The 22,654-nt window shown below is 42.9% G+C and overlaps 1 protein-coding gene and 1 long non-coding RNA gene across 15 annotated transcripts in view; one reads left to right on the top strand and one right to left on the bottom strand.

Annotated features, from left to right (window-relative positions):
- PPP1R12B (protein phosphatase 1 regulatory subunit 12B) overlaps positions 1-22,654 on the top strand; it is a 158,292-nt gene that overhangs the window by 61,726 nt on the left and 73,912 nt on the right. For 13 of the 14 annotated variants that reach the window (XR_010600986.1, XM_065594986.1, XM_065594991.1 and 10 more), the window contains 3 exons: positions 3,350-3,532; positions 4,164-4,349; positions 22,030-22,120. Coding sequence is in view for 13 of the 14 variants with exons in the window: in XM_065594986.1 (XP_065451058.1) it covers positions 3,350-3,532; positions 4,164-4,349; positions 22,030-22,120 (460 nt within the window). In the remaining variant the exon portion in view is untranslated. The remainder of the gene's footprint in view (positions 1-3,349; positions 3,533-4,163; positions 4,350-22,029; positions 22,121-22,654) is intronic. The other variant, XM_065594994.1, reaches the window with a different exon arrangement.
- LOC135983392 (uncharacterized) lies at positions 3,403-12,068 on the bottom strand. Its single transcript, XR_010600988.1, has 2 exons — positions 9,158-12,068; positions 3,403-8,513 (listed from the first exon to the last, which is right to left on the bottom strand). It is a non-coding gene; the product is annotated as an uncharacterized LOC135983392 (long non-coding RNA).

The raw sequence follows: 22,654 nt of genomic DNA, 5'->3' as shown, positions 1-22,654 counted from the left end.
TACACAAGGGGAAGCAGCTGGATATTTTCAAAGCAGGAGACCTTTCTTGTGAGGCAGTGTTCCATTCCAATGAATTTACATCTATCCTGGGATCTGATGCCACCAGCCAATGGTGTGTGATTCTCTCTCATTTGACAGTCAGACAGGTGGCAGCTGGTTGCAAGACTTTCACCTCTGCTGCCAGATTGTCTCTTAGACATAACATAGATGTTGTCACTTTAGCTGACGTGGTTCAGGTCAGTAATGTTACTGAACAACCTCAATTCTGCTGGGATTTTAAAACTTTCTTGCTTTGTGACTCAGCTAATCCAAAAATCAGATTTACAAGGAATATTTACCCAACCCGCCCCATGGTGCTATGATTAAACTCGGAGGCACTAGCTGAAGCCTTGGCTGGCACAGACCACTTTTGGAATTGCACACAGTCAAGTTATTTCCTATGAAAGGCCTCATTTAAGCATTCATCTGAAGGGAGAATATCTTTACATAATAGGAAGAATGTGCAGCTATATGTGGCTACAAAAACCAAGGTGATAACTTGTGCATCTTATGCACTAAGAGTGAACTTGTGATCCGTTTGTATAGTAGTTTCAAATACTCCTCCATTGTAAAGTGCAGAGAAACAAATAAATGCTAATATAGATCATGTATGAAATGTTAAAGACTTACAGGTTGTGAAAGACTCTAGTCTCATACACCAGCGTGTAGCATGAGGAAAGGAATCTGATTGTCCTTCACGTAAGGTAACATTTTGTCACTAGAAACTTGACTTCCTGGTACTACAAAGTCACTAAATAGATCTGTAAAATCAGTTCCCTCTATCTTAGGATGGGCCTTTAAAATGGATGTGCCATACTTTAATGTAGTTAAGGGAAAAAATCCCCACAATTTTTCAGTGTGGCTTAATGAGGAATACAAGGCTGCTCCATGTTGAGACCTTAGTTTTCTTCTTAATCTCTGCATTTCCCACACATGTTGCTTTAATTGATCTCAAACACATTCATTTAAACTGTATAAATGCTCCTCTGTTTGCAAATGGACCCCTAGTGGACACCAGCTATCAGTGACAGATCCCCCTGCATCAGTGCTGAAAAGGGCTTTCCTGTTAGTGAGGAGGGGACAGCTGTTTTCATTATTATTGCAGAAGGTGTTCTTTAGACTTGGCAAATGACAAGAATATTTCTCAGTGATGCTGAAAGTGTCATTCCCTCTCCCCATCTGCCCCCCAAACTCCCTCCTGTGTGCACACAACAGTGGTGAAACAATTCTCAGCGCCCCTTGCTGACAACCAACTATAACACTTCCATTTCTGAGTATAGACTGGCCTTAAAGGTCTAGTTCAGGTCACTTGCTGATGCTAAAACATGCAAGAATTGACATCGCAAATCAAACAAGTCTAGGATCCTTTGACAGCAACTTGATACTTCAGAGGAAGATGCCAGATACTCCAAAATGGACTGACCTGCTCATATGATCAGCTTCTTCCTACGCCTCCCTAGGCTCTCATACTTAGGACAAAAATATAGAAGGGCTATGCCCCATGTAATATAATTGAAAATGTTTTCATTATGCATGAGACACAAGGTGGGTGAGGTAATATCTTTTATTGGACCAACTTCAGTTGGTGAGAGACAAGCTTTCAGTAAATCCAGTGTCTTTATTATGACTGTGATTTTTAGTGTCTAGCAAAGTTACGAGTTTAAGCTCCCAGGCTTGGCTTTTGAACGTGTTGTACAGGTTTGATCAGTTTTAAATATGTTGCTGTGAGTTTAATTGAATGTCCCCTTGTTCTTGTATTGAGGGTGAATAGAAGTGCCCCAACACCTCTGTCTATACCATTCTTTACTTTAGAGAAGGAATGAGAGATCTACACAGTCCTGATCATTTCAGTCTATTGTTGCATGAAAGGCTTCCCATTAATCACTTTCATTGCCCAGTCTCTGGACTTCTATTCCAGATGTGAACATGGTATTCCATGTACAGTTGAAAAACCAGGTCAGTTTCAGGTTTCATCTCAAATTGTCTGACGTCGGCTTGCATAAAATGAAGGGGAAGGGTCAAATTTATTACAGGCAAAGCAAGTAGTGTCTGCTGTTTAAAGTTGACCACCACTTCCCTATATTATACATACCCTATTTTCAGTTGTGTATAACTTTGGTTAACATTTAGCATTTGGGCTGAAATTTTGCATGTAAGGTGTCTGCCTTCTGGCTGCTTTTTTTTTTTTTTTTTTTTTTTTTTTTTTTAACTTTCAGTTGTTTCTGAGCATGAGACTAGAGAAGTATATGTTTTGTCCATGTTAGAAAAAATGTAGTTTCGTTAAGAAGTGTTAGTATCCCCGTGCTTTGCAGCATGGACTCAGATGGGCCTTTGTGTTGGGGATGTGCCTCTTGCTGTTCCTGAGAAAATCTACCCAAGTTAGAAGTCTTTGGAAAAATCTCATGTTATATATGCTCAGTAGATGTCAGCAGCTATGTAGTCCTGGGCCGGAGCATGCTCAGTAGTTTTATGAGGATGATACACGTGCAATTCAGCCACATGAGCTGGGAGGGACTCAGTGAGGATGGAATCTTCAGAGATTTTAGCTGCAAAGTTCCATGTCTCTACTGCTCATGTGCAAATTGACCTTTTTCAGAAGCTTGTAACTTAACCAAATTTGGGTGGATTTTCTTGAACAGCAAAAGGAACATCCCTGACATAGTCTACCTCCCTGTCAAATGTCAAGTCCCTGCTTCAAACACGGAGGTGCTAGAGTTTCTCAGTGAAATAGCTGTAAGAATTTAACATGGCAAAACATAATTCCCTAGCATTATTCTTGCATGTGGTTGAACCATTTTGGCTGAAATGTTCCAAAAATATCTAGTCTGAGGCAGACAACCTGCATGGAAAATTTTAGCCCAAACTGTTAAAAAGTTTGGCAGACTTATAAACAACTGGAAACAGGGTCAGGCAACATCTGCCTATGTCTATATATACGTTCTTTGAGTTAAGTGATTTGATCCTCTATTATTGTCTCCACCTTTCCCCAGTGCTTGAGAACACTACTGGTGGTGCCAGTGGTGCTGCTACAGGTGGAAGCAGGATTTTCCTTGTTTTTGTCAGTTCTCTAAACTTCCCTGATTCACTTCCATCCCATTATTCTCTCCCCACGACTTACAGAGCAGGGCCATCGTTGCATCATTGATATATGTCCAGAGTGTTCTCTTCGATGACCTCTTCTTGGTCTAATGTCTCTTGCATTCATTTTGCTGAGATTTAAATATTCCCCCTCCAGTTCACCTAAGGGCCTGTGATGGTCAGCAACTGGTTAACCATGTGCTGAAGGGAGTGATCTTGTGATGTTTTACAGTGCTTCATTTGGTAGAAGTAGTGACCTCAACAGTCCCTACATTTCAGCCAATCGTAATACATCTGCTACCTCACCCACTACCATTGGTTCATCTACCTCATTGGGCACCCAGTGGCAACCTGCCTCTTCCTGTCCTACATCTCTTAGTGCGAACACTACTGCATCAATCCGCCAGCATACCAGGTAAGGGCTCTGGGCTCCATTCAGAGAACACGGTAGAATACTCATGTCCCTAACCGACATACACAGTTCTGGGGGTGGAGGTTCTGAATTCTAAACTGGTTGGAAATCAGTTCCATTATATAGTGAGCTCCTGAACAGTGGGTGCTGATGAGGCATTTCAGTTGAAAAAGTGCATATATTGTGTTCAGACAGTTTTAACAATGCATACCGTTAAGACTGCATACACAGCCTTAGCTTTGTCACTTCCTGACTTGTGATTAACTATGCACCCTTATTTTTCTAGGTAGCTCTTCGTTACAGCATGTGTAATTTCTAGTGCCACTGAGGTTTTATTTTTGAATTGCAGGAGCTTTGAGACCATCCCTCCTCCTGCTTATTGACCAATTAAATTCCCTCAGATTTTCCAGTCACTTCTACAACAATCAGCAGTGATGTCAGGAATAATTCCTCCTACTGCTTATTCTTCTAGACATCCTTAAAAATGCCTTCTTATGACATTCCATCATACCATTGTATTCATAGAATTGGGGAAAACTTCTTCCTAGCTTCTAATGTTTCCTTAAAGGTATTGGGGTCTCTAAGCCAATTGAGTTCACTTGCTTTGTATCCCATTATGTCTTGTATTTTTCAGAGCCCCATACCGGCAACAAACTGACTCTACCATAGAGAAAAATACAGAGAACATCTCTGCTAGCACTCCACTAGGTGTAATCACAAATCGCACTTTACTCAGCACTGCCAATGGTGTTACATCTGCCAACGCCATGTCAACTACTGGAACGGACTCCTCAAATGGAGAAGTCAGGGAGCGAAGAAGGTTAGTGATCAGAATGATGGTGAACTTCATCTGTGGTGTGTACAGATAAGAACTGATAGAATCATTCTTTCTGGGTGGTGCTTGGTGTTAGTTAGAAGATTTGAGTGTCTTAGGCCTTTCTGCAAAGACAAACACTGATGCCAATTGCAGTGGTGGTGTGTGGTGTGGACACACCTCTGCAGCGAACTGTGGTCTAAGACATGTTCGTTCCACAAAACAAACAGCCATAACAACCTACAGCTACAATCACAACAATCTAGACCTGGGTGTGGGAGGAAAAGGAAAGGGAATAACTAAGCAGAAGCTGAATTCTGGTATGGTTGCTAGACAGTCAGTTATGCTCTAGGAGTAGCAGCATTTTAAAAAAACTGCTGCAAGCATGAGGCTGCTGTTGCCGTTTTCCTTTTCATGTGGAATTATTTTAAGATGGGCAGGAAATAAGGCTGGGGTAGCCAGTTTCAGATGCAAGGTAAGATTTTCTTTAAAAAGGGAAGTGCAGAACATCAAATGAACACCATTCCTTCATGCAAACAGGTGAAATGTGCCAGGACAGTCTTACAGTGGCATCAGAATCAAGTAAATTTTAATAAAAAAGGCACAATGCTGATTTGCATATTTCTAATTAGCAGCCTGGTTTTGACAAGTTACTGTCAATGGGAGAAGAATGTTTAAAGCAACTAGACTCTTGTAAGCTAAAGCTAACTCTTTCCCCTCAATTCCCAGCCCTACTGAGTGGGAAGCTCTGTGCTTGGTTCAAAAATGAGGGAGGGGAAAGGATTATAATGGAAATTGTTAGATTGTTTACTACAGCCAAAGTCTGTATCACTAGAGCCCTGCAAATCTGTGGATATCTGCTTCATATCCCCGGACCATTTTTGCGGATAGTGGATCGGATGCAGATACAGCTGCACAAGGCTCTACTTACCAGCGGCGCCTGGCCCGCAGCATCCCAGTTGGGGCAGCCTGGGAGGTGCAGTGCGCTTGGGGACAGCGGCAGCAGCAGCCAGTGGCTGGGGCTGGGTGGCAGATTGGAGTTGGGGCTCGCCGCTTTACTTCCTGTCCAGCAACTCGGGCCCCTCGGGCAGCACCAGTGTCCCCACCATGGTCCGCCCAGCAGCACTGACCGTGCTCCTGGGCCCGCACCCGGCCACGGGGATTGGAGCGGGCGGGGCCCTGGCACCCCTTCGCCCCACTTGATGCAACACCACTGCTGCTGCTGTCACTCGCAAGTCCCCGGGAGGAGCACATGATGCCCCTCCATTTCCCAAAACAAACAGAAAAAAACTGTACGCTCTCCTTGTCTATTCTCAATCTTCTCACATGTGAATCTCAGTCTAATTTACCGGTGCTTGGGAGTGTGATCTCTAGCAAACCAGCAAACTGTGTGTAAATCCTGTCTTTGTGGCCAGTGTGTTGGTTCCTCATGCCACCCAGGACTTAGTTACCTAGTCACCCCTTACCTCAGTGAAAGACCCCGACTTGGTTGTGCTTAACTGGTAGTCAGCTTCCTGGTAATACTGGTCTGCTAGTCATTCAGACAATCTCTTCTGGGCTCTGCAAACCCTTACTTTGCCTTATAAGTAACAAAAGGTATACCTCAGCCCCTGGGCCCCTCTGAAAACATCCCTGGCAGCGTTCAGCCCACCACTGGACACTCACAGAAATGGATATGTTTGCTGTCCCCAACGGGAACAGTATGTACATCAGCTTCTTTCATTCAGCTAAGGAGTTGCACTTTATTTAACACCACAGCATTGAAACATATTTATAATAAAAACACAAATACGTTTATTAATCAAGAACAGAGATTCAAATGAATAGCGAGGAAGAATATTGGAAACAGAATGGTTACCCACATAAAACAAAATGTAAAACGCCATTCTAGGTCTACACTTATTGATGGTTATCTTTCTTCTTTTATAAAGTAGATTTTTCTCCCAAGGATTCAGTTTTTGACAGAGCTGCTAGTTTTCAGTCAAAACCATGATCCAAGTTTTCATGAGTATATGCCACACCCTTCAAGGAATTTCCTCAGTAAATGAATACTAAAATGGCTTTTTTTTTCATCTCCTCATATTACCCAAAACTCATTGTTTTGACCCTCAGAGTCAGGATGAACCTCCCCATCCTGCCATGGTTCCCTTCCTGATGTGCTGACTCCAAGGTGCATTCACATCTTCGTGTTGACTTGAAATGCAGATGTAACTCCCTGTTTTGTTTGGCTTACAATGTTTAATCTACATATGAATCTAGGTAGACAACTGAACATACATCCCTTTATATGGCAAAAGCAGTTTTTCACCCCTGCTGGGGAATAACAGATGGATTAAAAACTATAAGGACATAGTTTCAGTATATAGTCATAACTTAAAATATAATCAGTATTTACAACAGTATTAATGACCAGCATGATCCTGGCTTTCGTTTAAGATCTCACATGATACTCTTTATAAATGGATATTATGATAGCAAAGTGTTTAGGTATAGCGAGTTTCAGGCCTGATAAGAGGTACAGTGATAGAACAGTGAACACTTTGCCAGCTAGCATTCAGGGATTCTTAAGGTCACCTGTTATCACTAGGCTTTAGAGTTAATACCAGGGGGTAGCCGTGTTAGTCTGTATCTACAAGACTCCTTGTTGTTTTTGTAGAGTTAATACCGTGTTTTGATGAAAGAAGACCGTGGCCCTTCTTTCAGATACTGTAGACTATCTAAGACCGTATCCCATCAGTTCATATTTAGACGTTTCTTTGCAACAATAAGGGCTGAAGCTTATGTTTGGGGAGAAAATGAGAACTTGCAGTTTGTAAAATCTGAATCTGTCTCAGTGGCCAGACTGATCCGTTGGGTGAGCTGGATCCTGCGCTCAGGTGGAAGTTAGGCACCAACTGGCCAGACCAAGTTAAATGTATTATCCAAATGGAAACTTAACCATAGTCAATTACAGCTATGCAGCCTTCAAGTTCTTCCCCTTAGCTTGCATAGATGCTTTGTAATGCTGTCATTGCCGTGAATACTCCATTGTGGGATATTGTGGAGACTGGTCAAAGTGCACTGTGCTGATTTGACAGTATTGCAGTGCCGTTGGGGAGAGAAATCTGCCAAGATAACTGAGTGATTGGAATTAGACAGGCAAGGCTAAAAAGTTAATTGTATTGCAAAACCAGTTCACACACATGATATCGGGTCCTTTTAGGTGCCTTGCATTTTTATTAGTGAGCCATCTTTTAAATCTGTTAACTATAAAGAAGAGAAACCCCCAAATCCTTGCCCCATCTCCACTCGCTGTATAATCAGATGCAGTATTTTCATTCATGCTTTGCACCAGTGGGTTCAAGCTGCCTCATTGGTTAACATGGAGTCTCGTGACAGCAGGGATACCGGAACGGTGACTGCTTGCAGGTTTTGAACTAGGGTTTGGAAATGGCAGAAGTCAGTGGGGTCACCTCAGTGGAAAAGCACTGCTTTGCAAAGAAACCGGTTTGTTAAAAACAGAAAATGGCAAACAGTTGTCAGGGAAGTGTTATATGGATTTCAGCTCCCAATGGCAGCTGTTTCTGCACCTTGAAGTCTTTAAACCATGATTTGAGGACTTCAGTGTCTCAGACACAGGTTTGATACAGGAGTGGGTGGGTGAGATTCTGTGGCCTGCATTGTGCAGGAGGTCAGACTAGATGATCATAATGGTCCCTTCTGACCTTAAAGTCTGTGATTCTATGAATAGCATTCTGGTCTGGTACAGTGTTTCCAAAGCTCCAAGTTCCTCTTAGCAACAATAACATGTAAACAAGCCCACCGGATAATATTAGAACAGTGAGATGCCTCCATAACATTCGGCCTTAGACTGTCTGAAGCCAAAAGATTAAAGTGAAACACTTTGTTAGGTTTAGGAGAAATGACTAGAAAAGCGGTCTGGGATGCGCTTCTGTCTCCACTGCAGGCGGCACACCTCTCTGTCTTAAATGTTGGCTTGCTCTGCTGTCTCTCGCTGTGTCTTTGCCACTTTGTTCTTCTGGCTACCAAAATATTGTGATTGGCAAATGCTGCATAATCACTTAAGCATCACATCTTAAGCACCTGCATCTTTCCTTTAAAAGCTCACAAATCCATGTGGGGATTATCCTATGCAGTTGGAATATGCCGTACCAAACTGCTGCCCGTGTCCTGTAAGAGAGCTGATTTTAGATACTTGTATATAATGTACAGCTGTATGTTAGTGTCCCCTTAATTCTGCTGCTGCATTCTGTTGCTGAGCCTACTAGCTGGAAAGATGCTCTGCCTCCTGTGCTGCTCTAGTATTTTTGCCAGCTGATTTTTCATGGAATTAGAGAAATTGGAGATGGAGAACACCGTTAGGCTGTCTAGATTATTTCCTGCCAATGCAGGATTGCTCCCTATTGTAAAATCTTTGTCCAGGCTAGGCCAAACTGTGTAAATAAAATTCTCAGAAAGGCATGGATTACAGGCTTATGGAAGCAGTATATAAAAATCTCACATGCAAGTCCTTCCCCTCCATATGCAAGGCTAATTGATCAGCCTTCCTGGGTTTGTGCTCTGCCATGGATGGTGAGGACTCCCATAGCTTTTCTAATTGGAACTGCAGGCACGCTATTGGTCAGGTGATTGTTTTTCTGAGGTGCTATGATGACCCTTACTGCCTGTGAAAGATCTTTACACAGCTGAGAGGCTGTCCCTTCTGCTGCTGTCACAATGATTTCTCTCAACTGTTACCAGCTATTTGATCGCTTTTTCCCAAGGAACTGTGTCCGCCCCTTCACTGCAGTGCTCGCTACCCCTCACAGCCTTACTTTGCATTGAGCATCACGAGTGGTGGCCATGTTCTCCTCATCCCCCACCAGTCTGAATGCAGCCCACTTGTTCTGAGTCCAGTTACTAATGTCCCTTGTAGATGGATGTGACTTTCAGGAAGATCTTGGCAGTCCTGACTCGCTGTTCGATTTGTCTGGTATTGCTGTGAGATGTCCGGTCCCAGAACAAGCATCGCAGGGGTCTGGACTTCTCTGAAGCCTTCCATCAAGCAGGGCTGATTCAGATGAGGTTGCTAAACCTTCGGCTATAAGGGGGCATACCCTCCAGGGACTGGCTGAAAAGTTTGTGTGGAGTGGACCACTTGTTTTGAAGTGCCATGTGCTGAGAGATATGAGCTTCCCCTAGGATTTTTTGAAAGGATTCGGGGGCAAGTCCCTTGTCTACAGACAAAAAAAGTCTTGCTGGCATAGCTATGCTGGCAAACCCGCCTGGTATGACATAGCTAATGCCAGCATAAAAGTGGTTCTGCTGGCATAGCTTGCACATAGGGCTTCTGGTTTTCAGCTCTAACTGATGAACACTAATAAAACACCCTGATTCAATAATAATAATGAAATGGGTGGAACTGGTTACTTGTATCTAAGGCCTTGTCTACATGGAGCATAATGTGGGTTATGGTGGTATGATTTCTAAAGCATGTTAATGGGTTGAATGTTAATTGGTCCATGTAGATCCTCCTGGTGTGTGCTGAAGGTTCCCTAGTGTGCTTTAACATAGTGCTGATTAAAACAGTGCTACATTAAAGGGCTCTAGGGAACATTACAAAGATGACTCATTACAGTACATACTATTATAACGGGTGCATATAATACGCCATTACTCAGTACAGTATATACAGAGGGCCTAACCCCCCTGCCCCCCAATTTTGAACAGCTTCATAAAACTCAAATTGCTGAAAATAACCCCCAAAAATGAATTTAATAAACCCCCCAAAACCAGAAGCCCTACTTATGCAGTTCCCCAAGAAAGACAAGCCATACCAGCAAAAGCACTTCAGTGCTGATGTAAGTGCATCTGCACTAAACTTATACAAGCACAGCTGTGTTGTGAGCAAGACACGAGAAGTCATTCTTCCGCTCTACTCTGCGCTGGTTAGGCCTCAACTGGAGTATTGTGTCCAGTTCTGGGCACCGCATTTCAGGAAAGATGTGGAGAAATTGGAGAGGGTCCAGAGAAGAGCAACACGAATGATTAAAGGTCTTGAGAACATGACCTATGAAGGAAGGCTGAAAGAATTGGGTTTGTTTAGTTTGGAAAACAGAAGACTGAAAGGGGACATGATAGCAGTTTTCAGGTATCTAAAAGGGTGTCATAAGGAGGAGGGAGAAAACTTGTTCACCTTAGCCTCTAAGGATAAAACAAGAAGCAATGGGCTTAAACTGCAGCAAGGGAGGTTTAGGTTGGACATTAGGAAAAAGTTCCTAACTGTCAGGGTGGTTAAACACTGGAATAAACTGCCTAGGAAGGTTGTGGAATCTCCATCTCTGGAGATATTTAAGAGTAGGTTAGATAAATGTCTATCAGGGATGGTCTAGACAGTATTTGGTCCTGTCATGAGCGCAGGGGACTGGACTCTGTGACCTCTCGAGGTCCCTTCCAGTCCTAGAATCTATGAATCTATGCTGATTACACCTGACTTTCTTTTTAACTGGCATAGCTCTTCTGGTATGAGTTATAAGCGTAGACCAGGCCTTTGAGCTCCTGGTGGCGATAGTAGTTTAAAGGGACATTTCTGAAGTTGAAATCTAATCAGTTTATGCAAGAATTAGGAGTCGTTTAGTTTACTGCTTCTGTCCCTCCCTAGTTCCCCTGCCAGTTGGTGTTGGTTTTATAATCAGTTTCCTATTTTGTAACATAACTTTCTTTCCAGTGTTCCCCTATGAAAGACCCATCGAAATGGGGGAAGGTGCTTAGTGCACAGAGCAAGCTGTTGGTTTATAATCAGTTTCAGACAAATGGTAAATGGTTGGTTTCCCTTATTTTTTGAATAAGCGCTGCAACGTTTCAGGGATCCATTTGCTAATTAAGGCAGCATGTAGATAGCTAAGTAAGTTCTGTAATCTATATTAATAACTTAACCCATGCCCTCCTTCGTCAGTGCTCTTAGAAGAGCAGATTTTGGCAAGACCATTGTACCTAGTGATTCTTGTTTTGTCCAGAGTCAGAACACAATGACCTAACAAAGTGTGGGTTCCTGGTATGGCTGTTAACCCTTCGTGTTGTTTTCTAGAGCCGCCTGCAAAACAGCATGGGAATCTGGTCTCCAGAGGGTTAGACCAGAAAAATACATTTTTTCAAGTGATAGTTTAGTATGTCAATCCAGAATAGACACTAGAACAAACCACGAGTGTCTCCACGCTAACATTGGAGTGCCTTTCTGATATCAGGTGTTTCAGATGTTAAGAACTTTGGTTCAATTCAATATTTAAGTTTTGTGTATATGTTAATTTGATCATTTCCATGGATTGCAAGTTTGAACACAAATGGTCTCCACACTATGGACTTCCACTTTGTAAAGTCTCACTACTTAATCTAAAGCGGGGAGTTTTAAACCTTTTGAGCTGAGCCTCCCCACCCCCTTTGAGTTACAATTTTTGGTTGCGCCCTCACCGACCCAGACAAAAATAGACACACACAAAAGTACACTTGACAGCCTACTCATAAACCTAGGAGACCTTAACACAATCTTAATTAAATTACCTACACCGGCAAGTTTCAAATACACAGATACTTACCAATGGCCCAGCCTAGGCTTCCTCAGCAGCCGGCTGCTTCTACCTTGCAGTCGGGCTGCACTGCTAGGGCAGGGCTCCTACCTGCCCCTTTCCCCATAGCCCCTCAGGTTTTCAGAGTAGGGGAAGGTATGTGCCATGGTCTCTGGGGACGGAGGCTGCCGGGAGTGAAAATCAGCAGAGGTTGACACTGACCCACAGGCTAAGGTTAGTTGGGGGGGGTGCAGGTGGGGCTCCCTCCTTGCCCCTCCCCTCCCCTGGGGGCTGGCCTGCCTGGCATTGCTGCTAACCCTCCCCAAACCCTTAAGGGGGCATGCCCCACAGTTTGAAAACGTCTGATCTAAAGCTTTTCAATTGCCTGAACCTCCTTATAGTTCTTGTAGAAGTTTGTCAGGGCCTTAGACGCTAATTGAGCAGAGTGCTTAGGGCATACCTGCTTAATTAGAAGGGAGAGATTTTTCCTCATGCAACACACTGGGTAAGCAAAGGACAGCAACAAGTTAAAAGGTCTCCCTGCACATAAAGTGAGTAATCATCCAGCACCTGCTGTTGAAAGCTCTTATCTGCTATGTTCTTACAGTTAATCTCTTTCAGATAAAATTGTCCCTTTTTATAAAAAGCTGGTGGGATGACGTGAGAGGGTCAGGAATTCTTTTGGCTCTCTGATTTTCCATGTTCGGCAGAGGAGAGATTACGTTTGCTTTATCGGAAATCAGGCTGCATTTGTGTTTGGGAAAGGTTGAGGTGAGCGTTGGGGTGTCACTCTTCTCGAGAGCCTGGTTTCCTGTGCAGAAAGCAAGCAGGTGTGCTGCTAGGCTTTCAGCTCCTGGACTGAGTTTGCTCCACAGTTTTCAGGGTGGGGATTTTATTTGGCACCCACGTCCTGCGTTTTCGGTCCCGAGGAAGAAACTGGAATTTGGACGGATCAGCTCAGGCTGTGGGCTGGCCTGCTGACCTAAAGGGTCACCTCCATGGCTTTCTAGCACATGCAAGAATCTAGAGGAATACCCAGGAGAACTAAGTATCTCCAGTGTTCTCTGAACTGCTTAGAAGGGACTGGAATAAGGGACAGAATGGAACAAGCAGCAGGTAAAACTGCCTTTCACTTCTAGATTTTTGCATCCGGTGTGTTCCCCTTTACCTCTCTTCCTTACTAATCAAAGGCACTGGTGTGTCCCATTTGTTTGCTCGATGTACTTGATAGTGAGGTTGTCTGTGTGCGAGGGGTCCATTCAAGGTTCTTTCTCTATATGTGTCTGATTTACAGACCACCTATCCAAAAATGGCCCGAAGGCTAAATACTTATTGGTGTATTCATGGGAGACTATATACAGTGTGGATAGCTGAGAACTAATTCAGCTTAAAAACATGGGCCGTTCATTACATTTGCCTTAACTCCCAGCACATGCTGGTGAATGCTGAGAGCTGAGTGGTGAATCAAGTGAGTTAGCTGCTCTGGAGTTTTTGTGCGCCAATTTTGGCATAAGCTGCAGCAATAAAGTCTAGGTCCTTTCCATTCATCTTGGTAGGAATTACTGCTCCCAAAAGCCCGTGTAGCATTTAATTTTGAGTATCTTCAGCATAATGCTAAAGGCTTTGAGTAGGATAACGGATTACAGTCTTAGCTATCCAGTGTATATAAATCTATTACAAGTTATAGAAAATATTGCCAATATTACTAATAAGCTTCCAACCACTGGCAAATATTCAGTCATTTTTGAAATCTCATGATTCCATAAGGTGGCAGTAGAGGGCTGCTTAGCAGTGTCTGCTGGGCATTCATTTTTGTTCTTGGTTTGTTTGTTCCACCCCTTGCCCCTCTGGTAGCATTTCATCTGTGTCCCCATTCCATTTTAATTTCTCATGGTGAGATGTTTCTTTCAGTGTTCAGGCATCCAGGTGTGTGTATTATTTTTTCTTCGGGAATTGCTCTCCTTACAGCAGACTGTAAAATATCTATTGTCAGAGTTCTTCTAATTTCAGTTTTGCTTGCTGTGTGGCTTTACCTTGTAGGTGAAATATGTGTTCACTGCTTTCATTCAAGAAATGCCTCTCACTCTAAGATGAGTGAGAGAGACTTTGAAATCTTTCTGGGCAGGGGCACCCAAGCTGTGCCTGGCTGAGTGTTCCACCTGACGTGCTACAGCTGACTTACATTCTGCTCCATTTCATGCAACAGCTCCCTTCTTTGACACAAAGGTGCAGCCTATGGGGACCACAGCCCCAGCATGCAATGCTCCATCTAGATCTGAGACTAAACAGCATTGCACGTTGGGACTTGTAGTTTTGGCATCACATTGCCACTTTTAAGGGAAGCCAGCTTGAAAATCCTAACTCTATCTAGACAACTTTGCAGCTACTGTAGCTGTAACTAAAAAGCTAATGTAGGGAATTATTTCCATTCTTTCTGTTTGCCTTGCACTTGACAGCACGTACGTATACTTTATTATTTTCCCCCTGCAGTCAATTAATCTTTCCCTGGCTGAAAAGCTCCACATGAACCAGAAAAAAAACCAAAACCCTCCCAAGCATTTTTTTGAAGAATATTTAAAATTTAAGATGTACAACAAAACAAGCCCAATCAGAAACTGAATGCATATTCATTCTCTCTCATTCTCTCTCTCTCACACACATTTTTTTCAGGTTTCTCTGTAGGGTTTAGCCAATAATTGGTTTTGAGGAATATGATGAAAGGTGTCAGCCAAATTATTAACTGAGTGTGATTTAGCCTTTTGCATTATCCAAAACATTCACCGGCTTGAATTCCTTGCTGTTTTCCCCCCTGCTGTCTTTGTGAGTTTTCCTGAATTAGTCCAGACTCAATACCACTGTTTCATTTCCTCATCCCTTTGGAAGACTACGGAGCACCTGATGCTGAAGGACAGCCAGCACTTGGGTCCCCTAGCAAAGCACTTATCTGTATTGCAGTAACTCTAAGGAGCACTGGTATGGACAAAGCTGTACAAACACAGAACAAAGCCAGTCTCTATCTCCAAGAGTCTTCGGTCTAAAGACAAAAGTCAACAGGTGGATACAGAGAGATAGGGGAGCACAGTGAAGCAGTGAGAAAACACTAGATGGCATGACAGGCAGCGGGCTCAGCAGACCAGCTGCCTAACAGTTGTCCAAGTCTTCGTAAGCATTGCAGCAAAAGAGGAGGAATAAAGGAGCACGTGTAGTTTGAATAGGAACTGACACAGATCGCAAGTCCTCTGAACCTTTTCATCTTGGGGGGGTCAGGCCTTGACTGTATCAAGTACAACTGAGCATATGCAGAATTTCAGCTTTATTTCTGTCAACCTTTTAATCATGCTGCAAAATAGATCATCCGAACTCATGAACATTTAAACCTTTTTATGTTAAGACTTTCACATTCAAGCTGAAGCAGGATGACTAGTCATAGACTGGCGGAATTCAGTTTGTTTTTTATTGTTTTGACAGATATTGATTTTTTTTTAAAGCAGTTTTTTATTTTTATTGATTTTTTTTTTAAACTTCACAGTTGTGGGAAATGATGAGGGGTCAGACATTTAATGACAGTAGATGTTGAGATAGAGAAAGTTAAAGCTTTATAAACTGTTAAAACAAAAATTGTCAACCTCACATCAAAGTATACAAAGTAAATAGCCTTAAGTCAACAAATCATACCTGTTACTATTCATTTGCTAGTCCATTTGTAACAAGCCTAATTCAGAAATCGAAATCACTGGATTTTGACTCTTAAGTTTACAAGCAGCATTTTTTTTTAACTTTACCTATCTGTAAATTTCGATAATTACTGGTGGAAATATTTTTGTTAGCTTTTGTGTAGAGTGAAATCAGCATTTACTGACACTTACCAATAAAAAATCGAATCCTTCCAAGCCTAACTATTCACCACAGTCTAAACTAATGTTAAGGCAGAAACACCAGGGACTGAAAATGGTGTATGGCCTGTTCAGACAAGCTGTTTACAGTAAGCTGAGGCACACTTAGAGTATTAGATCCTGAAATCTTATCCCCTTGTCTTCAGCTTATTAAATCACTCAACGTTGGCAGGCTCAGTCCTTTCTGATTTTCTGCTTAAAGTGCTTGCAGAGTCTGACATATCCCTCACTCCTGCCTGTCAGGTATCCCTAAATGTTCCTCGGCCGGCTTTCTGTGGCTACTGATTTAATCAGTATTTATAGTTAACTTGGATTGATGCATGAGATGTGTTAGTGCCAGGGTGGAATAAATGAAGCAAAGAACAGGAACATTCTGTGTCTGCTTTTCTGTGTGATCAGGAGAGTAGCCTTTTTGCCTCCTCCCCAGTAAGCCTAGTTATTGATTTGCTGTCTAGTGCATAAAATATGTATCTGTATAATGGATTGTATTTTGGGAACTGTTATCAGCACTGTTTCCTGCAGCGCTTGCGTCTGGCCTCCCCCACAAAGCTTGCGGGCCGTTTGTTAGCAAATGGCAAGTCTCTCCCTACCTCAAGCTTGCGGGGATAGCTGCGGCAGTGCAGGTTTCCACTAGTTTCCCAGGGAGACAGTGCAGATCCTGCAGGATTTCACCATCTTTCCCAAAATCTCCACGCTTGTCCTGACCTTCAAGCCGCTATGCAGGCCTGCGTTAGGAGGTAACATGTTTATGCTTTCTCTGTGCTATCCTACCAGAAGGGTTCCTTTCTAGGGATAATGGATTTATTTTGTAAACGCTGCCATTTAAAAAAAATCCTCGTTTATTAGAAAGCATAGTGGGTTAGCTGCCTTGTCACAAGACCCTGAAGATGCTTAGCAACATTATAAATATCTGTAAAGTGGCAGATTCCTGCTCCACATTTTTAGCTGAAAAGATTAACATGAAATTGCTGCATTATTTTGAATAGTGATACTGTACCTTTAGGAGCAGGAACTCAAAGTGCTGGCTTTATCTGTGGGCTGAACATTTGCAGATTACGTAGCTGTTCAGGGTTCAGTAACCCAATGCTATTCATAGCCAGAGATGTCATGAAGCAAAATTCAGCTTTGGCTTCTAAGAAAATAAAACAAACAGATCTCTAGGCTGTCCTGTAATATTGTCTATTAAGGACATTTCAGAGAGTCCGTCATGAGCTAGAGAGGTGGGATTTAAGGAGGGCGTGTGCCCAGTACATTGGGGGAGTTCCAGGTAGAATGAGCTGCATGAAATATAGCCCTTCTCTGTCAGCAACAGCGCCATTGTTGAAATGAATGGAAATCATGTACTTATTGTCTGCACAAAATGCATTTATTCTTAGTATTATTATTGCTGTGAGAATATTGGTCTTTGTATGAACAGGCAGGATAACGAGGGGTTTTACAAAGATGTGGACCCTTTGTAACTAAGGCCGCCTCTATACGTACAGCGCTGCAGTGGTGCAGCTGTACCGCATCTGGGGAAGATACTCTATGCCGAGCTTTCCCGTCAGCATAATGAAACCACCTCCATGGGCGGCGGAAGCTCTCCCACCAACATAGCGCTGCACACACAAGCCTTTGTCGGTATAACATATGTTGCTCAGGGGTGTGGTTTTTTTCACACCTCTGAGTGACATAAATTATGCTGACATAGGCTGTAGTGTAGACATAGCCTAAGTTTTTAAGATAAATGCATCCTCTGGGTTTATAGCTCTTTCCAGCTGAATATTGTCAAATGCCCTGTGATGAAAGAGCCTGGGAGTTAAATGAAGACAAATGTTTAACTTCCAGTGTTGAGTTTTGACCCACGCATACCTTAATATCCTTGGGGCGACGGGCCCTTCATCATTACTACTAGAATAAAATACGGTAACTTCAGTAAGCTTTACAGGTGCTGGCTGTCATGCTGTCAGACAGACAAGGTGGGTGAGGTGATATTTTTTTATTGGGCCAACTTGTATTAGTGAAAGAGACAAGCTTTCAAGCTACGCTGCCGCCTTCTTCAGCTGGATGATGAAGTTTTTGCCAGAAGTGGCTGACTGCTGATAGCTAGGCGGTATCCATCTACATGGCTATAGGTCATTGACTTGGATGGCTGGACCCTGAAAGATGCTTGTGCTGTTACAGACTAGCATGGAGGAAACTAACACTTTTAACCCGAGCATCTTAAACTGCTGTATTCTTCAGGCATATTCGCCTCCTTCTCCAGTATCCGTGGGTATCCAGAGGGTTACCATGTTGTTTCTTCTGCAGTGTTTCTTTTCGCTTAGGTCTCACTTGGGAGGTGTTTCTCTCCATGGCATGTTCTCACTTTGGAGACACTGGTCTCACAGGCTAACAAGTTGACCTGCCCCCAGTACTTTGGGTTCACCAGTCTGTGTGCTCACTTTCACTGCTGCCCGTTCTGTGCCCCATCCTGAATCTCCCTTTCCTTCTTTGCAGGCAACATTTTTTTTGTTGCCCTTCTGACCCAAACAGTTAAACCACAGGACCCTGAATATTAACTGTTTTTAGGAGAAATTGATGGAATCAGGTGTGTTCTTTGGTGCAATCCTGTTTATATAAAACCAATGAACATAAAGTCTTGTTTCCCTGAACACAACAGAAATCAAACAGCAGGAGACCATTCCTTTGGTTGCAGAATATGTCTTTCCAGGCATTACTCTATCCAGAAGCACTTAGTTTTGTCTCAGGTTCACGCTAAAGTATTTCTCTGGTTGCATCTAGGGCATGGGTTCTCACATGAAATTTTTGGTGGCCTCAGAGTGCCAACTCTTGCTGGTGCCCGCTCTGACAATTTTTCCTAAAATACTTACTGTAATATACTCGTTCATAAGCCGAATATTTTTGGTAAAAAAAGTGACGCATCAAAGAGCGGGGGTCGGCTTATAAATGGGTCTACACCAAAATTTGATGATTTTAAACTCTATGGAATCATTGAATTGAATATCTAATACATTGTCGTTTTGTTTACCTGGAGCGTCTGCAGGCCTGGAGCCCCTCATCTCCCTGTGGCTGGGAATGGCAAACCGCGGCCACTGGGAGCTGAGGGTCTCCGTGCCTGTGAACGCTCCAGGTAAACAAAACGTCCCAATCCGCGAGTGGCTTACCCTGACTGGTCGGGAGCCAAAGTTTTCCATCTCCTGAAATATAGGGTCAGCTTATGAAAGGGTCATACAGTTTTTGCTATTTTTACCTATCCATTTTGGGGGGGGGGTCAGCTTATAAACGAACGGGCTAATGAACGAGTATATATGGTAATTAACTTTAGGAAAAACAAATAAATATGCACATATACATGTCTAAATCATTGTAGTTTATTTATGTAGAGGTTTTTTTCAGACAAAATAATCTACAGTTGTCTCTGTTCTTTACTGGACCTAAATAGAATAGAAACACAAATAAGGTGCTCCCTACCCACCTCCCATCCAGGGCTTAATTTGTCCCCCAGCTTGCCGGGGCTGAGTAAGTCGGCTGTGAAAAGTAGTATTAACAAATGCACAAATATCACTTTTCACAGTAGCAGACTTACTAGCTAGCAAACATCTGACCGAGCTGTCACTAGACGTGTTGGTTGTTGATTGAATTTCCAGACTCAGGGAGACATCCGCTGAAGGAAAAAGCTGTGAGAGCAGTGTGGAGTTGTTTACATTTTAGCTTTGAAATAGCTACTCTACACAGCAATGGCATGGTTGAGTCATGTCTGATGATAGAATTACCCTCTCAGACATTTACAGTAACTTTAGGTGAGCTCCAGAAATAACACTTCTGCAATGAGTGATGGAAAATACGTGTGCAAATGGAGGCCAGCATTTTCAAAAGCCACTAGTGATTTTTGGGGCACCTCAATCTTTGGGGGTTCAACTTGAGACCTCTTAAAGGGGCCTGATTTCCAGAAGGTACTGAGCATCTGCCTTCTGGAAACCAAGCCCCTTCAAGGTGTTGCATGTTGCGCACCCAAAATCGCTAGTCACTTTTAGAAAATGTTGACCTAAGTTTTCGTAAATGTGGGGATGAAAGGAAAGCTTTGCAAAATGTGCTGTCCTGATGTCCCTTTGGGCCTCTACTATACCCCATACACTAGGGTGACCAGAGACCAAGTGTGAAAAATCAGGACAGAGGGTGGGGGGTAATAAGAGCCTATATAAGAAAAAGCCCCAAATATCAGGATTGTCCCTATAAAATCTGGGCATCTGGTCACCCTATCATACACATAACTTCCTACTCACGAATGCATCACAAATATGTTAACACCAGGATATCCTGGAGATTATTCCAAATACTACATCCATCTTAGGCAGGGCTTCCCAGTAGTATTAAGACTCATCACAGGTGCAACTCTTTAGAAGACTTGCTGGTCCCAACTCCAGCCTCTGGTGTCCTTTTAATTCTACCCACTTGTACACAGGCATTATCTCAATTTACACAATCACATCCTGTTTCTCAAATGCAGTATATTAGACACTTTTTTTCCCTACAGTCTTTGATACAAACGTGGAGCATGCTGTAATTTTTCATGTACAATCAAACTTTGTTGGAATGGTCCAGTTTCTTCATTTACTTAGGCCTTGGCTACACTTACCCGCTAGTTCGGCGGCTGGCAATCTAACTTCTGGGTTCGACTTATCGTGTCTAGTCTGGACGCGATAAGTCGAACCCGGAAGTGCTCGCCGTCGACTGCGGTACTCCAGCTCGGCGAGAGGAGTACCACGGAGTCGACGGAGGAGCCTGCCTGCCGAGTGTGGACCAAGGTAAGTTCGAACTAAGGTACTTCGAAGTTGCGTACCTTAGTTCGAATTAGGGGGGTAGTGTAGACCAAGCCTTAGACTTTCCATGGGACTGATGTCTTACTGGTATGTATTTTACTCATTTAGCAAGTCCTACAGTTTCTCCAATATGTAGCACAGCATACCGTAGGTGCAGTTCAGAGCAGTAAACTAACAAATCTACTTAGCTACAAAATTTCACTGGCTAAATTTCACTACTGCTCTGTTGTACTTAATTTGTTGTATGTTTTGTAACTGTACTCTTCATATAAATGACTTTAACTGCCTCTGGGTGGTATGCAGAGTAGAAGACTCTCCACTTGTCTAAGGTTGTAGAAAATGTATATCATACTGATTTAGATTGTCCTTATGCATTGGTGTGCAACCTTCACTTTGTCCCTTCCTGGTTTGAGTGCTTAACCAAACAGGTACTTTTCTCAACAGTCAAATTTATTTAGGAGTTTAGGAGGAGGGGAGCAATAATCAGAATGTAGAAATGTGTGTTTGGCTAGACGTGGCCAGAAGACCCTATTCCATGCACCTGCAGGAGCAAGCTGCTCACCCTTAGAACTAATTCACTTGCAGTTTGTGCAGTACAAGAGACACAGTGAATGAAGCAAGAATGTCCACAACCCCTGTCTCATTGAGTGTGTCTTCAGCTAGTTGATCACTGTCCAGTTGAGTACAAAGGCTAGTACCAGAAACTTCAGAGGAAGGTATAAGTAACCCTTGATAGACAATTATGAAATAACCTGCCTAGAGGGGAAGGTTTTTCCTGCAACACCTTCTTTTAGTAGATGGCTTATGCCCTGAAGCAGGAAAGTTGATTAACCTTCTAAAACTCTTTAATCATGTCTATTGTACAGGTATTTTCTCATATAAACATCTAATCTTTCCATATGTTAACTATGCTGTATAAAGTGGTTTCTTCTGTCTGCTTCAAATGGATCACCTTTCACTATAAGAAGGTTGGGTGGGGTTTACTCCAATATGTATGCTGGAGTGGGTTCCTTTAGTATTGCTGCACTTCAGCAGGGGTCCATTGTAACAGACTTCATAATGATGCAGGATTTATTTACATTCTGAAGTCTGATTGTGAATGAGATTACGCATTTCTGGATTTATTTAATTCTGTATTGAGACTTGAAGGAGGTAGGGGTATATGAGGTCCCAGACGGTATGCAGAGTGTGCCTTCTAATGGGGTTGGCTTACAGGGGAGCATAGAATGTGTCTAACAGGTTAACATTTCAGAAGTCATTGCTTGAAGATACTACAATGTACGTGGCAGCCGCAGCAATCAGCCAGGTGCTGGGTGGCCCTAGGAAATGGGAGCAGAAGGTGTACTTTCCAGTATTGTGTATGAAATGGCATGAATACTGTCATTGCTTTGAGACTTGCAAATCAAAAGTGTCCGATTTTATGTTAAGTGTTTTTGACCCTTTCTTTCAGGTCATATCTGACTCCTGTGCGGGATGAGGAAGCAGAGTCACTAAGGAAGGCCCGATCCAGACAGGCCCGCCAGACTCGTAGGTCTACACAGGTGAGGAGTGAAATTCCTGATGGCCCTGCAGCAGAGTAGCAGACAAACTGGCATTTGATGGGCGGTGGTATCCTGTTCTGCTAGTCCATCGCCATACACATATAGACTTGTCTGAGGAGACAGAAGGGGAGTTGGGTGGTGGCCTACAAAAGGTGCCAAGGCAGCTTTACAGTCCTTTGATTGGAGAAGTCTTTGTACATCACTTGGGTTTCAAAGCCCTTTACAGACTAAATGACCACAAACAATACACAAGGGTCATGTAATTTGCTGAAATGCAGCCACTTAAAAGGATGTCATGTTTCACCTTATAACAGCCAACAACAATGTTACACAGTTCGGAACAGAAAACAAAGAAACATATATCCATCTTAAACTTCAGGAAGAATTGGGTTAGCAGATTGCAGTTCTCCAGGTCCCAGCTTGGCTGGGACAGTTTTCCAGGATGTGTGAGCAGTTCTCTGAAGATCTATCAGTGTTTGTTACAAATACTGATTGTCTTTGTTTGAAGTGATTACAACTAGGCTGTAGAAATAC

The sequence above is a fragment of the Chrysemys picta genome, chromosome 4, assembly GCF_011386835.1.
Source record: "Chrysemys picta bellii isolate R12L10 chromosome 4, ASM1138683v2, whole genome shotgun sequence".
Taxonomy (NCBI): domain Eukaryota; kingdom Metazoa; phylum Chordata; order Testudines; family Emydidae; genus Chrysemys; species Chrysemys picta.
The sequence above is the reverse complement of the archived record's forward strand: the minus strand, read 5'-3'. Positions and strand labels throughout refer to the sequence as shown.